The sequence below is a fragment of the Echiichthys vipera genome (genome assembly GCF_963691815.1).
Source record: "Echiichthys vipera genome assembly, chromosome: 10".
NCBI lineage: Eukaryota > Metazoa > Chordata > Actinopteri > Perciformes > Trachinidae > Echiichthys > Echiichthys vipera.
In genome coordinates, this window is record NC_139835.1 from 26135772 (window position 1) to 26152517 (window position 16746).

The window sequence follows — 16746 nt, forward strand, 5'->3', positions numbered from 1 at the left end:
TGATTTCGCTTAACACACTACCCTCCTTTTACATTCTTAAAGATTCATTTAAATCATATTTAACCACTATGGAAAACTTAAAACTCCAAAATAATAAATTGACAAACTACTATTACTATACTATTAGATTATTTAAGCATATTAAATTGAATCCCTTAGTTAAGCAGAGTTCACTGTTTTGCTTTGTTATTTTTATTCCTTTTTTTACAATTATTTTTTTCACTGTATTTGTATATTTTAATTGATGTTATTAATATGTCTACATTTAGATATAGGCTACATGTTGGTATTGAGTATAACCATGTAAGAAATTAATGTTTATATTGAATCTTTTTTTTAATCTCAGGGTTTTTTGTAACAAGGGATTATTTCATCTAGTCCTAAAACCTAACTTTAATAAAGAAAATTGAAAAATTAATAAATAAACAAGTGCCAAGTATTGTGGAACATTTGAGGACTCCCTGCCAACGTGCTGTACTTTCAATAGTTATAATAATAAATACTAATTAAACGCACTAAGCATATTTAAAAACACACTTTGCACACTGCACTAAACATTCTGCTCAGGCATTATCAAGGGCAGCCTGGTTTCCGGAAGAGCAACTGGTGCCAGTTTAATGGACAAGGAAGAGATATTTGTTTAGGTTTACAGTCTGGAGATTAAATTCACTCTGCTTTTGTCAAATAGTCTGGCTCTTTTTTAATCGTCAGCATGCCTTTGTTTGCCCAAAATCCATTTGACCAAGATGTCGGTAAGTGAATGTCATTTTCTTTGGTGTTTTATCGATAACGAAAGGGCCAACAACAACACTCGAAGCTAACGTTAGCTTAGCTTGGCTTCTTTAGTTCGATGTCGCGTTGTTAAGTTTATTCAACGATGTCAGTTTTTGGTAACAACAACATTCACTAGTCTGGGAAGCTTTGTTAGTGTGTAGCGGACTAATTGTCAACAACTAACATTACGTTTATCGGTTAATTTGCTTGGCTAAGCTGGATAAGTAACCAGGAGTCTGATTCATATACACCGTGACTGGCTAACGTCGGTTACTACATCATGTGAAACCCGGTCATATTGGTCATATATCACATGTAACGTTACCATGGTGATACTAGGATTATTAGGGTTACAATCAAATATTATAATATGTGTTTATTTTTTTTAAAAAGAAAACAGAAAAGGTCATACAGAAGATATTATTACACGACCACTGTAGAAAGCATAGATATTTTTCCTTTGTTTTTGACATGTCCGAAAGTATACACGTATTAAATCCCAACCCGTCTACATAATTCATTGTTAGTAAGTCACCGCTTCCTCTGTCATACATTTATTTATTTATTCTTTATTATTTTTTTATTTATTTTATTTTTTTTTTCACATACACAAGCGAATAAACCCCACAATATTCAGTTTACAGGTATATAAAATCATTATATACAGTATGACTTGATTCATTTTTATTTAGATGATTCATTTATCAAAAGGAGCTGACATGTCTAATGGGCAGTTATTTTGATAGTCGATTGATTATTGTTTTTAAAATGTATAAGTGCCAAATACTCTCTAGTTTCTGTTCTCACTTGGGATGATTTGATGTTTTTGTTGTTTTATGTGATAGTTGAGTTAACAGGTTAAGTTTTTCACTGTTGGTCAGACAATACAGGGAATTTAAATATCTGACCTTGGGCTTTTTATGTATTTATTGTTTACTGTTTATTGTTTTTTTTAATACCTTCTGTATTTATTGTATTTAAGAGTTTATTGGTTATCTTATACTGTATTTTTTTTATACCTCCCTTGTTATTTTAAGCTGCTGGAAATTCAATTTACTTGTGCGACTGCTCCCAAAGAGATCAATAAAGAGAAGTCTAAGTTTGTAATGTAAGATGAATGTATGATGAATTATAAGTTTATTGCCCCTTTTGAAAATGTTTGGGAATTCATTCGTTCTCTAATTTAATCAACGAATAGATTTGACTGTAGTTAAGACTCTTCTGCTTTGAGTCAGTTTGATTATAATGTGTCTTCGGTCATATGTCCTTACTCATAGTTGCGTTATGTAAAAAAAAGAAAAAAAAATCATGCAAAGTTCCTAGGTGATTCACCCGTATCTGTCCCTGCATCACCACAGTGTTTGTATGAGCAGACAATAGTGCACTGTTGCACTTACTAACTGGCTCTAGTGTTATATAGTCAGGATGATGGGCATCATCACAATGGGTGGGAAATGTGCATTTTAGGTATTTCCTGCGAACATATTAGAAAACAATGGTGAGTCACTGCCTGACAAAAAGATCGCCACCACTATTATCATGAAAATGAATACATATGTGTAAGATATTGAATACCTAAATATGAACTTTTTAACTTCATGCCATTTTATGAGTGTGGGTATTGCTTAGGCCAGGGGTAGGTGGTTCCGGTCCTGGAGAGCCACTGTCCTGCATGTTTTAGGTTTCTCTCTGCTCTAACACACCTGATTCTAAGATTTTCTCGTTATCAAGCAGCTGATGCTTGTCACAGATATTGTTGTTAGACTCAGGTGTGTTAAACATGCAGGACAGTGCCCCTCCAGGACTGGAATTGCCCACCCCTGACCTATGACCTAAAATGAAATTGTTAAAATTATAGGACTCCTGCAAGATTTCTTTTAACTTGAGATTGAAAGGCTTTGATACAACATTAACCAGTTTAAGTGTCAGTTCAACGCTTGCTATTCATAACACTTGGCCTCTGGGACTGGCACAGCAGTGATGCCAGTGAAGACATCTTCTCACTCGACCATATGCACTGTATCCCTGTTTGCCAAATTTCCAGAGAAGTCAACCAATGAAAACAACACGACAGATGACTGGGGGCTCATCATGGACATCTGCGATAAGATTGGGACAACAACCAATGGGTAAGCTGGAAAAAGGCATTTTCATGTGAATGATAGAAGCTCATAAACATTTGTGCAGCACTGAATTGTCAAAACAATTCCCATCATCTGCCAGGGGAATTGTTTTTTATCAATAGCAGCTTGCTGTGATATTTACTATTTTTACTGTGAAGCATGTACTGAAAACTGCTGACTAATAACACATTGAAAATCCAATATAAAGTCAATTGAGCAACAATAGAACAATTAACTCCTCATTTAAGAGCAGAACATTGGGATGAGCGACATTACGTTTGAAAATCATCCACACCAGATATCATCAGGACCTGTTTGTTGTTTAGTAATTGTTGTACGAGCACTGAAATCTGTTGTGTTCTCTTGTGTTTCAGACCAAAGGACAGCTTGAGATCCATTATGAAAAGAGTCAACCACAAAGTGCCTCATGTTGCCATGCAGGCCCTCAATGTGAGTTGCTTTCATGCCACCACATCTACACACGTTTCACTCATTTATTAAAAAAGTAACTAGAAACTAAGGAAAGAAGAATTCCTTCCGAAGCAAGAAAAAGAAAAGTGAACTCAATATCTAATAGATATTATAACAATTTACTCTATATACACTTCATAGTTAATGTGGCCCGGGAAAGGGAAGTTTGGGGTCCTCTGCTAAAGCTGCTGTCCCCGCGACCTGACCCCGGATAAGCGGTTGAAGATGAGATGAGAAGAGAGGCTGGGAGACATTATTTAGTAAAAAAATAATCTAATTGCAAAACAAATTGAGCTGAAAAAGGCTTCACAAAGCAGCAGTTACAAATAACTCAAGATTACTAAAACGTGTTGCTCAAAATCTAAATCACTAATAGGCAGCTTCAGTACCGTGGTTATCCCAAACATACTATGTATTTTCCTTCATCTGTCTGCAGCAGATGTTCAAAAGAACCATTTTAAACCCAAAGTATATACAATTCTCTGAACAACAGACAAAAAGAAACAGGATTTTCTGTTCCATTATAAAATTAGTTTCCACCAATGCAATTAAGCTGCACTTGAGCTGTAACTGATCCATGTTCCCATTGTTAGAGCCATTCAGGAAAAGTGGAAGATTTCACGGATTGAGTCATATCAGCGCTGCTACTGTCTAAGTCATGATCAACTGTCACATGACCTGTTCTATATTTAGATCCACGTGTTCACTTACTCAAATAATTAAAGCCTCACTACCATTGAAACTTTTTTTAATTACAAAAGTTTCAATAATTAATACTTGCTTTGAATAATTAATAATTGAGTAATGTGAGTGGTAGAAAAAATACCCTTCCTTGTTTGAAAAATCATTTTCCAATACATACACTGAAAACCTGTGAGGCCCATTTTCCCCCCACAGAAAATTGATCTGGAATCAATAATTGAATCAGTAAAGATCTGAATCAATAAGCTGAATCAATACCGACATTGGAGTCAAAAAATTCTCTTGAATTCATTTTTACAATTTCAACTTCTCTTGCAGTTGCTGGGTGCTTGTGTATCAAACTGCGGAAAAATATTCCACTTGGAAATCTGCTCGAGGGAGTTTGCCAGTGAAGTACGGAGTGTGCTGAGCAGGGTATGTAAATGTGTCTGTTAACCCTTAGCCTTTCTCATTATTCCTTTTTTATAACCACATTTATCTGTCATCTCTTTGTACACTTTTGACCTGTGTCATTCTCACACATGTACTCCCTCACACTCTGAAGAAGGCGAACTGAAATGTCACAAATAGAATCATAACAACTTTCTTACCATCTAGTCCTCAACTCTTAGAGCCCGTCACTGGGCTATTAGGGTTACTTTTTGCATACAAATACAGGAGAGTGCATCACAGCTGTATGTTTGCATATCCTCCGTAGGCCCACCCCAAGGTGTGTGAAAAGCTTAAGGCTCTGATGGTGGAGTGGGCCGAAGACTTCCAGAAGGATCCACAACTCAGCTTGATCAGCGCCACCATCAAGTCTCTGAAAGAGGAGGGCATCAGCTTCCCATCCTCATCCTCACAGGTATGTTTACATCACGTGAGGATTTTTAAGTATAGACATAAAGCAAGGAGCAAATCAATGCCGTCTCGCCTTCACCAGACAAACATAAATAACAAAAATATAAAACTTACAAGACAGCATTACAACCACTGTTTTGAAAAACATGCCCGTTCCATGTTCTTTCAACCACAATTTCTTTTATCCTTTTGGATTTTTATGGATAGCCTAAACTAATTGTTAGTAAATCAGCAGTTAAAAACACATCAACACTGATATCATCATATTATTTTCCAAAACATCCACTTATATTTATAAAACTGTCTCCAAATCCGGTTTCTCATGGGCTTAAAGTCCCCAGTTTAGAAAAACAAAAAAAAATCACTGTAAGCCTTAATTACTTAGCGTTGTTTAATACATCCTCTATAAGGAAGAATACTTATTCTGTCTGCCGCTATGATACCAGCTGTTTTTATTTTTTTGAGACGTATCTACAATTTGGTTTCATGCCAGAGTTGCTGTGTTGGCAAAGAAAAGTTTTCCGCCGCAGTCAGGTGTGAAGCATAGTCAGTTGCATCCTAACACTTTGTGCCATATGTTAGAAACTGCACATTCTGACTTGGGTATTATTCAGCACAAGTCATTTGTTAGCCATCCCCTTTCACTCTCCTGTCTTTTGCCGGTTTTCTTCCTTGAATTACAGTTTCAGACCGTAGACCACAATAACAAAATAAGTGTGTCAATGCTTCTCGTCTAGCCTGAGGCTGCCGTTACTACTGTGGTTTCACTGCAGACCAGTGTGTTGCCAGTGTGAAGGTTTAGGTTGGGTGGAGCATGTCTGCATGTGTTTGTATGGCAAGTGCCTACAGACGGTGGTATTTCCTCTTCACATATTTCCCATAATTCTGTAGCTGTGTGTGTATGTCCGGGGATCGGGACTGTCTTCCTGATTGTTCTGAGCAGAGCTGCCTTCTGTGGTCTGCTCTACCTTTTGTTTGATGTCTGTGTGGTTTTGTTAGGTAACAACCTCATGTGTGTCAGGGTTGAAGGGACTTTGCTCTCAGGTTGTCGTCAAGCGGTTGACCTACAAATGCATCATCTGTGGTTATAGTCTCTGTGGCTCACAGGTTTTAATATGTGTTGTTATTCAATTTCAACACCACTGCAAACAATGGCTTTGATAATAACATCTAGTTATATTAATACCTCTCTGACAATGGCAATCAAAAATGAACATTGTTATCTGTGTAAAAGTAGAAAAGGACTTGATAAACATCACCTTGATCTGAACTCTATCAAATGACTCATCCTCTCACTGTGCTCTATTGTGCTGTCTTGGGGTGTTGTATAATGTGGAGAGGGCTAGGAAACCTGCTCTAATGGAAAGCAGGTTGCACATGATGTCGCAGGTATGACATTTAATCATCTGATGAGCAAACAGCAGCAGGTTAGTGTGACTCAAGCTGTGGAACCGCCTCCCAGTGTTTACCTTTAGCTTCATTCACGCTGAACTTTAATGTCAATTTTAGACAGCATGCTGGTACTTTTTTCAGCCGCTCACTATCAAGTCATGTAAAACAAATTGGTTTTCCCGGTCCCTGACGTTTACCTCTCTCTTGGTTGCATTCTGTCTTCTTGCTGCACAGGCTGTTAAGCTCGGCTGAATTGGCACGTACAGTGTTGTGTACCAGTTTTACATGGAGAAAGAACTCCACCCATCAGGCACCGGTGCTCTGCAATGCACTGATTATTAACTGTTTCACAAAAGCTTCTCAAAGGCTATCTTCCTGGATGAGTACTTCAAAGAGTTTATACAGTGCTCTGTACCGATACTTATTTTAGAGGGGGAAATTCACAGATAACCGACATGGCAGACAATATAGTGAATTTTTGAGCTGGAATCAAAATAGACCCTTAGTCTGTGTGAATTGTGCACCAATCTTTCCCCAAATAAATAACTTTATTAAAGCATATTTTACATTATTTATGTACCACTGTCAACAAGTTCTAGAAATGAACACTGAGAAAATACACAATAAATAAATATAAAATAAATATCAAATTCGGTATCAAGCAATTGCTGACAATTGAAATAAATAAATATATCACTAAATAGTACTGTATACTCAGTATTTGAGTCTTTTTCAGTATTTATTTTAAATTTTATATAAAATGTATGTGACACCATATGTAAATCACCCCAAGCATAATTTTCAGCATTACATGTTCTGTAAAATGTTTCATATAGACGCATATTGGACAACAATACACCCGTAGATACTCATATGTCTGTGATAGCCAGTATTGGCCGTTAATATTGGTCTGGCTTTAATGGAAATGGCCATATGTCTCAAGATCCCAATAACAATGACAAACAAAAGTAACAAATAATCTGTACCCAATATCAAATTTTTCACGATGCACTTTATTAACCAGAATAACGCTCTTTTGTTCCTGCGGTTATTTGTCAGCCACAATACCATGAGCATTTGATCTAACCAAGACACACGACCAGCCTCTGTAAAACTCTGTTTTAGTTCACCCTCTGTGACTATGTGGTGGTTTAGCACTGGAAACAACATCCATTTGACCTGTTTTGTGCACTTTGACCTCATTACTATGTCAGGGCGCTGCCTTAGGTCACTTTAGACAAAAGATAATTGGACAGTTGTGAGTCACGGCTGAGCAACGTGTAGTACCCAACATGCTCTGCAGGTGGCATTACAGTAACTGGAAATCCAGTTTTAACTTCTAGTCTTTTGTGCTACACTACCCTCCTGCGTACACACACACACACACACACACACACACACACACACACACACACACACACACACACACACACACACACACACACACACACACACACACACACACACACACACACACACACACACACACACACACACACAGAGCCATGACCTTATCTTTCTACATTGACTGCAGGGGTCCTCCACAAAGGTCAGCACACCTGCTGCAAGCAAAGCATTGGATGATGACGACAACCTGGCTAAAGGTAAAGTGAGACCATACACCTTTTTCATCATTAGTGAACTTCATCTGTTCTATGCATTATTTTCTACAACTGATGCATGTTTTCCAGCTGCTGTACTTTATATTTGAGGCATATTACTATTCTTTTATACCAATATTATCAGAAATATACTCAGTTTAATGGAGTAGAAGAGTTTAAATTGATTATCGACTGGATTTTCTGTTTACATACATCAAAAGGTTGTTGTTTTCTCTGCGTTATTGATTCTTTTCATCTTACATTTAAGCGTTCTTCTGAGAGCTGTCTTATTGTTATTCTGAACATTTTTTTAAAAATCAATCCGGTGTCTGCGCCAAGGACATATTTGGACATTTGACAAACGTCCTCTTCTCTCCTGTTCGCTCCTCGTCCCATCCAAACCTCCTCCTCCTCTCCCAGCCATCGAGCTGTCCTTGCAGGAGCAGAAGCAGCAGGCAGAGACACGGCCCCTGTCCGCGACCTCTGACCCCCCAAGCTACAGCAACGGCAGCGGGGGTCAGGAGGCTCGGAAGGTGCGTGCGCTGTACGACTTCGAAGCGGCTGAAGATAATGAGCTGACCTTCAAAACTGGAGAACTTATTCTGGTTTTGGATGACAGGTAATGTTTCATGACACGCCCAGCCACGAATCAGCTCTGCTTTATCCACTAAATTAGTACGACTGCCATTGGTACTGCTGACTTCCTAGTGATATCCTCAGATTATAAAATACGGATACAGAATCATACCAAATTGTATCTATTTTTCAAATGCATGCAGTCCAATTCAGTGTTGCAATAAATCCTACCTTTTAAGCTGGGCCCAGGCCCAGTGTGTCGAAGAGGCTTACCAGAACTATGTTTCCAGTACCGAATTATCTAACATGATTTGTAATACAGGGTATATTTACACATATACGTTTATATTTACTTTTATGCCTGTGTGATTAGTTTCATTTATTTCCAGTCTTTGAACATGAACAATGAGAGATGCAGTTAAATGAAGCTTCCATATAGTGAGCATAGAGTTTATATCATGTTCTTGGAGTAATGTAAAAAAAAAACAAGAAGGCACATAAATTCTGATTCCACTCATTGATTACCATAAAGCAAACATCTGTAAAATATATATAAGTATCAATTTCTGCTGTTGATTGCTTAATAGAGCCACACCATTTTATACATCCTTCCTAATTTAGATTCTAAATTTGCTCCAAATAATGAATTAAATGCAGGACGTAGTCTGTTCACAAATAAAGTAAGGAAACAACTGAAGACTCCGTAGGACACATTTAGCAGCTCATCAGTGGCAGACACAAGTATGAAGGAATTTTTTCATATTGAGATTGACTGTTCTGAAACTCAGTCAGACACTTATAGCTCACTTGCAAGCAGCCACTATATTCCAAGTTAACATCCACACAGTCATGCAGACCAAAACAAACTCTTAGAATCATTTCGGCTTTAGATGCAAAGACATTGATGTTTTTCCTGTTCCATGATTTTGTTCATAGTGATCCAAACTGGTGGAAAGGAGAAAACCACAGAGGAGTGGGGCTTTTCCCTTCCAACTTTGTCACAACCAATCTGAATGCTGAGCCAGAGACAGGTTTGTCTTTCTATTAATCCGACAGTGAACATTGTAGCCCCTTCAGCTGCACACTGAAAGCACATCAGCCCTTTATGCTCTTCATCTATATGATTTCAACTGGAGCAAATTAGTTTTAGAACTGCTAATTGAACTCAACCTTTCACTCCACAGTGGCGTTTGTGGATAAGGCAGCCAGTCCTGAAGAGACGAGCCTGGAAACCAAAGTCGAGCCTGAGCCCGTCTTCATTGACGATGTAACTACATTTCCTCAGTGCTCTATATATTTACAAACTTAAATCACACTCCAATCAAACATTTGCCAACCCAAAGCTGCTTTCTTCTCTCTGCAGGGGAAGATGGACAGAACACTGGCACTACTGCAGAATGCAGATCCTGCAGATCCATCACCTGACTCTGCAGAGCTGATCCAGCTGGAGGGTAAAAACCTTCATGCTGGTGTAAATCTACTGCAGACTGTCTGAGCAACAGTGTTTTCTTTTCCTCTAACTCTGTTTCTCTTTCTCTCCCTAACTGTAAATATCTGAACAGGTGCATGTGAACAGATGAACCCAATGATTGATGAGAAGCTACAGGAGATTGACAGGTAGAGTGTCATCGAACATCTTATATCCATCACAATTATTATTACTGATTCGTAAAAGGTCCAGCTAGAGTGCTAGAGATAGTGATGTTTGTGCCTCAGCTTAGTCGAGACTTTGAAAGACTATCTATAACCAACTTAGACATGTCCAACAAATGTATCTCTCCTATGTTGCAGGAAACACTCAGAGTTGTCAGAGCTGAACGTTAAAGTCCTGGAGGCCCTGGAACTTTACAACAAGCTCATGAACGAGGCCCCATTCTACTCCGCCTACTCCAAGATGCAGACGCAGTACGCTCCAAGCAGCTCAGCTGTAGCCATGCAGGTCAGAAGAATGCACCAAAGTTGTCCTCTGTGCTACCCAAACTCTCACTTTTTTGAATACATTTAATTTAATCTTGTGTTTAACAATGATATTTAAACATGTTACTTATGTAGCTCGGCATCATACAAGTCAATCAATGAATCAATTACTAACAAAAAAACAGCGGACAACTAAATGAGAGGCACAAGACAAACAACAGTATAACTGGAGTACCACCTTCAAAGTGTTCTTTCTGAGTTAACTGAAGCTGCTTATACATCATGGCTCCGGTTTAAATGACAGGCCACGTATGCACATGATGTTGAATTAAGGTTGTTGCATAAACACAACTTTATACAGTAAATTTGTGCATGCTTGAATAACTTCAGATCAAATCCCTGAAGGTTCTTGGTGTACTGTAGTCCTCTTTTCTCTGTCTTGCGACGCACGCTGAGTCAATAGGACGCTAAGTCATACATAATTTAAGGAGGAGTTCAGTCAGAGGCTGGCTGACATTTCAGAACACTACGAAGATATAGAGATTTTCTGTGTTAAAGAAGAGGCGTGTCTTGACAAACTGTTAACTGCCAGTGTGCCCACCCACAAGCACCCTGCATTATTAAATGTCAGCACTGAGTAGACTCTCATTCTATTGATCTCTTGATGTGGTGCTTTTTTCATGGAGGAATAATGTACAGGAAAATCATTCAGTGCAGGGACATGACTATATCTTGCTATGAGTCTCCATATTTTTTTTTTTATCTCACATCCTACACTCTTTTGTTATATTTGGCCAGCAAAGCAGTTTATTTTTTCTTCTTCTAATACTCATCTTGATAGCTTGACATTCAGTCAGCCGTTTTCTCCTCCCTGGAGAGTCGGAGGCTGCCTGGATTTTCTTGGCAGTGGCTGTTTTCTCTGTAATGATTGATGTCACTGTCTCCTTAGAGATTTAGAAAAATGTCCTTTTCACTGGGCAGACCTTCACCGCAGTGCTGTTTAACCCCTACCTCTTTTTTTTTCGGCAGAGTGCTGTAAAATTCCCTACCAGGTTGGAAGAACCTGTTATGCCTAAACACTTAAAAGTGTATCAATACTATTCATAGCAACACTACCTGACTTACTGTAATAATGTGCACTTTATTCATCCAACAACAGGCAGTTTTTAAATTTCACGTTCTGTATCTAACTTTCATTTGATTTTCTGGAGGTCAAACGTACAGTTAGTGTTGCCAAGGTATTTTTCACACCTTGTTACCACTCCGTGGGCTGGTGAAACGCTCTTTCCACATCTTTTTTTAGTGAAGACAAAGTGTGACATTAATCATGCTCGTAGCACTTATTAAAGCCTACCTTCTCTCCGGTATGCTCAGGGCTACCTCGGCCCGGCCAGCGGCCCCTACCTGCCTCCAGGGATGCCCCAGGCTCCACCCACGCAGCCCTACACTCTGCCCAGTGACCAGCCTGGACAGCTGCACTCACTGCCCCCCAATGTCTCAGCCCCACCCAACAGTCAAGCTGTACAGCCTCCCTACATGAGGTAAGAAAACAGCCTCACCACTGTGAACAGGATCTGTAAGGCTGTCCGAGCAGAAACAACACACACTCCAAATACAAATAAAGACAGGGTTCATGTCACGTGAATTGCCTTGTTGCTGAAATGTGCTGTATAAATAAACTTGCATTGCCTAATAATAAAGGTGGCTCGACGCCTCAGATCTTTGCCATGAACAAGCTAATATTTTTGACGATTGGGTTCTATGAAAGTATGTTTTTACTAATAGCTTAGAAATTATGCTGTGCCCTGGATTGTATGGATGTATTATTTGTCTTGTTTGATTTGATTATTGTTCCTTCTGCCATAGTCTGTCGATGTACTAAAGATTTATCTCTACGTGAGAGGTGTTGAGACTCTGTTTCCTTATTTGCTGTTGGTGCTAAGTGTCCCATCTGTATTTCCTTCACAGCAGTGGTATGAACGCTCAGTACATGACCCAAGCTACTGCCGCTCCTTACCCGCACCAGGCAGGGATGGCCATGGACATGTCGACCTATCACAACTCCAGCATGCCTCCTGTGTCATATCCTGTGGCTGCTCCCCCTCACCAGGCTCCACAGCAGCAGCAGGCAGCATATTATCAGCAGCCTCTGCTGTAAAACTCTTGACTGACTGCAGACCTGAGATGAATACACACTTCAGATGTTTCAGTTTCCAGTGGTGTGTTCATTAGGCTTACCTTGCATGATTGTGTGTGTATGTGCGTGTGTGTGTGTGGGGGGCAATTGCTTTAGGAACATTCCTTCAGCCATCCTTTGTGCCTGATGAGCTGCATTGAACACACGCTGCGAAAGTTGAAGTAACTGAGGTGTGTATGTATCGTAGGTCTGTCGTTCATCTGAGTCCGGACACTCTCTGTGTGCATGTCCTCAGCGACTGTATATGAGGCTTAACATGCCGTCAGGAGTCTTTTCCTGTCCTTCACTGCTTTTTCCCAGCCAACAGTGAACGCAGCTCTGGTCTTCACACACATCACAGGTCAACACAGAAGAAAAGTTGGATTTTCCCCACCAATACAGGATGGTATAATGAGCAGTCATCGCCTAATTCTGAAATTAGCATTTAACAATCCATAGTACCCCCTATTTCTGAATTGACCCCATTCAAAGAATTCACACAACTTGTCCTCTTCCAAGCTGGTACCAGAGGTTCAGGTCATGTTCACAACAATGTAGATGAATGAGAAAAGTACTGCCACAGTACTTTTGTGCACTAGAAGTGCTTTGGAAGCCTATATAGCCTGATACAACACCATGCAATTAAATGCGCAAGTCGGAATTGAATAGTCTAGAGTAGCTGCTCTGCATGTGAAATGAAAGTGAAAAGTGAGCCTCTGCACAGTTGGCTTAGACAGCTGTATCGATCAAAACTGAAGCACATCTGTTCCGACAGATGACTGAACAACACCACTGGACAGCAAGCCGTCAAAAACGCAACTATTCCAAAACGCTCTCCAGAGTAAATCCAATTGAACACTGGTCTTGTTGTAGATTGGTCAGAGATAACTGAGCTGTGATGCACAGGTTACTTGAGTGCTAGCTTGTGTGGATTGAACCCCATTTGACACCTACACGGCATTTTCAGATGCATCTGCATCAACGTGAACATGTCCTAAACGTTTTGTTTTTCTTTTGGTTTTTAATAGTCCTCTTGTTTTTAAGTCTGTAGGTGAATTCATCGGAAGTGCAGTTTGTTCAGACCATCTCTTTGTCCTTTTTAGTGCAGTTTGCACTAAATGATTGAAAAACAGCTGGATTGGCGTGAGAGCTCGTGTTTCTGCAAAGTCGGCTCTTATTAAGTTTGTGGGACGGTGCATGTGCTCGCTTCAGGGGTTAAGTGTGCATTCATTTTTAAGGCAAGAGCTCCATTGTTTCTTCCTCACCAGCATCCATCACTTTAGCTGATCTGTGTTTTTAACAGAAGTGCAAACCATCTTTTCAACTATGTATGATAACAGTTTTTTTTTTGTATTTCAGTCAATGGTTAAAACAATACTTTCCCTTAAACTCACTGCCTTGTAATGCATTCTGTGGTTGCATTTATATAATATTTAAGATGACATTTTGTGTGTTTGTTTGTGTGTGTGAGTGTGTATTTGTGCACATTTTTGTTTTTTACATCTCTGTATGTGTTTGAGGGCTTACCCTTAATAGGTTCGTCATCTTTGTAAAGTAACACTGATTTTCACGAGGATCATTCGATTCAAGGGCGAACTGAGATATACTTAGTTGGAGCTTTTTGCTTTATAAATCTGGTGAAATCCTGCATTTGTTCATGATTATTACATCAGTACCTCCCCGCCTCTCATCTTCATGTGTGAGGTCTCTTCCATTTAGCGGAAACCTGTTCGAAGTCCATGTTTTATGCAAATGCACGACGCTGAGATTTTCCATGTCTATATACTTCAATTTCAAAATTGTCAATGCCATTGCCTGTACTTTGATTTATATATATATATATTGAGACATTATACATGTATAATTTACATGGCTGGAGAATGTGTAATTATTATTCTTTAACTTTGCTCCTGCTTTTACTTCCATTTTCCAGGCAAAATGAAAGACATTTTCAAAAAGGTTCATAAACAATTAGCGGCTGTTATGAAAAAAGTCAAGTGAGAAATCATGTTTTAAACCTACTGTTGGTTTTGATTCAGTTTCGGGGATAAAATTAAGGAGCCGCTTAGAAGTTACAGTGGTGTTGCAGTAGTTATAAATTTAGCCAGAACTATCTATATTTCTTTTACGCGCCTCATATTAAAGGCATTGTATATTAGATGTAAAATACCTGGTTTTGTCGGTGTGACATTGACATTGCACCTTAGCTTTGTAAACATTTATTTACCACTGGATGCCTTGTTTTTCTGTAGAAATCAAAGAATGACACAGACAACTTTGGCGAGGAATTGCAGTCTCAGAATCTGCTGGATATGTATAATTCTGTATATTTAAAAGATTCCAGGAAAAGTTCCTTTATCCAGGATTTTAAAAACTGCTTTTTTTTAACAGAGCAAACTTATAATATTCTTTGAAATAAAAAGAAATTTACCTGTGTTGAGGTTTGTCTGTTTTTTGCTTTTTTTCACCACCGACATTTCCCTTTGGGTTCCTCTTAGGTAATTACATTTATCCAATTAAGAGGAAGAGTATTTAAATAGTAACTCTGCACCTAATTAGTCTCTCCCATTCCCTGCACAGTTCACCAGCTGCATGTGATGAGCAAGCTTATAATATGATCATTATCCAGAGGGTCTGATTTATTCATTGAAATTGGCTTTTTTACAGTTTCTGCTCTATACTTTTCAAAAAGCTGCTCTGGGAATCCGTTAAATGCCAGCGTTCTTCTGGTGGCAAAGCGCAGGTAAAAACCATCATTAAATGTTGAAGGCCAAACACACCGCAGGCTGTTCTTCAGGGTAAGCATGCAGCCTAAAGGCTTTCCACTGACCTGCAGTGAGATTGTCTGAAAACGGCACAGCTGGTGCTGCTGTCTGGTGAGGACGACTGAGGAGCTTTTATCAGCTGTTGTTTGTCCTAGATTAAGTGGTGAGATGAAAACTGGCCTGATTTATTTTAAAGTGAAGAATACAGCACTGAATCGTTAGAAAGTGCTTGGGCTACAATATAACAACATAAAATACTATAAATGCATTATATAGGCCTATACTCTATATTAAAACATGTTATATTTGGCATTAACTTTATTTAAAGTTACCAGTCATTATCATGGACAATGTCTGTCATTATGTTTTTTTAAAGGACTTATTAAATCTAGCCTATAGTATTTGAAGTGAGGCAGTGTCATTTTTTATGACTTTTTTTACACAATGAATTGTAAAATTTGCCTGAGCTCTAGACAAGAGTGTTTATGCTATATATATATATATATATATATATATATATATATATATATATATATATATATATATTGAAGGCTCATTGAAGGCTACTAACACAGAAGTAGACATAAAGCTAAGAACAAGGATGACAAAGCTGGACAAAGGTAAAACAAACATTTAACTACAAGGCTATGTGCATATATACTGTATATATATATATATACTATATATATATATATATATATATATATATATATTAACAGCAATAAAGTGTATAAATAGTAATACAATGGTGCAAAGGGTGCTGGAATAAATATGGGATGATTAATGTAACAGGTGGGCCATTCAGTCGAATTGACTTTTTCCATTCCCAGGACATTTCATACATAAAAATGCACAAAGAGTATATGTATAATAAATTATTTTTAAATTTTTAATTACAATTTGAAGATACATTATGTAAAACCTCAATAAAAACAACCTATTATATATATTATATATATTTTTTTGTAGGCTATCCACAACCTTTTACACTTATTTTCAATTAAATATTATAAGAATCCTTCAGAAAACTTTCTCTTTGTATTATTGTGTGACTCTATATTTCATTTAAACATACAATATTGTTTTCTCATCCAAAATCCATTATATATATATATATATATATATATTTGAGTTAAAATACACATTTAAATCGTGTCCCCAGGTTTGCACTCTGTCCTGTTACCATGACAATTTAGGACATTTCTTACGTCACATGATTAACCGGAAGTAACATCAGTTGAGTCCCCGAAGACCAAAACTAAGTTCTCTCTCTCTGTTTTCTATATTTGTGTAGTATATGACTGATAATATCAATATTAACGTTCAGTCCTGTTACCTAAATTATTTCTTAGATGTTATCATGTTTTATTTAAAGATATTTTTGCTAAACCACTCGTATGCTAAGTGTC

General features: G+C 38.2%; 1 protein-coding gene across 1 annotated transcript; it reads left to right on the top strand.

Annotated features, from left to right (window-relative positions):
* Positions 1-612: 612 nt before the first annotated feature.
* On the top strand, positions 613-14964 carry stam2 (signal transducing adaptor molecule (SH3 domain and ITAM motif) 2). The gene is made up of 14 exons (XM_083922267.1): positions 613-752; positions 2819-2903; positions 3272-3347; positions 4389-4484; positions 4768-4914; positions 7837-7906; positions 8324-8522; positions 9416-9510; positions 9664-9746; positions 9843-9930; positions 10042-10096; positions 10271-10418; positions 11771-11937; positions 12365-14964. The coding sequence occupies exons 1-14, from the start codon at positions 713-715 to the stop codon at positions 12552-12554; spliced, it is 1539 nt and encodes a 512-aa protein (XP_083778393.1). The 5' UTR covers positions 613-712; the 3' UTR covers positions 12555-14964.
* The last annotated feature ends 1782 nt before the right edge of the window (positions 14965-16746 follow it).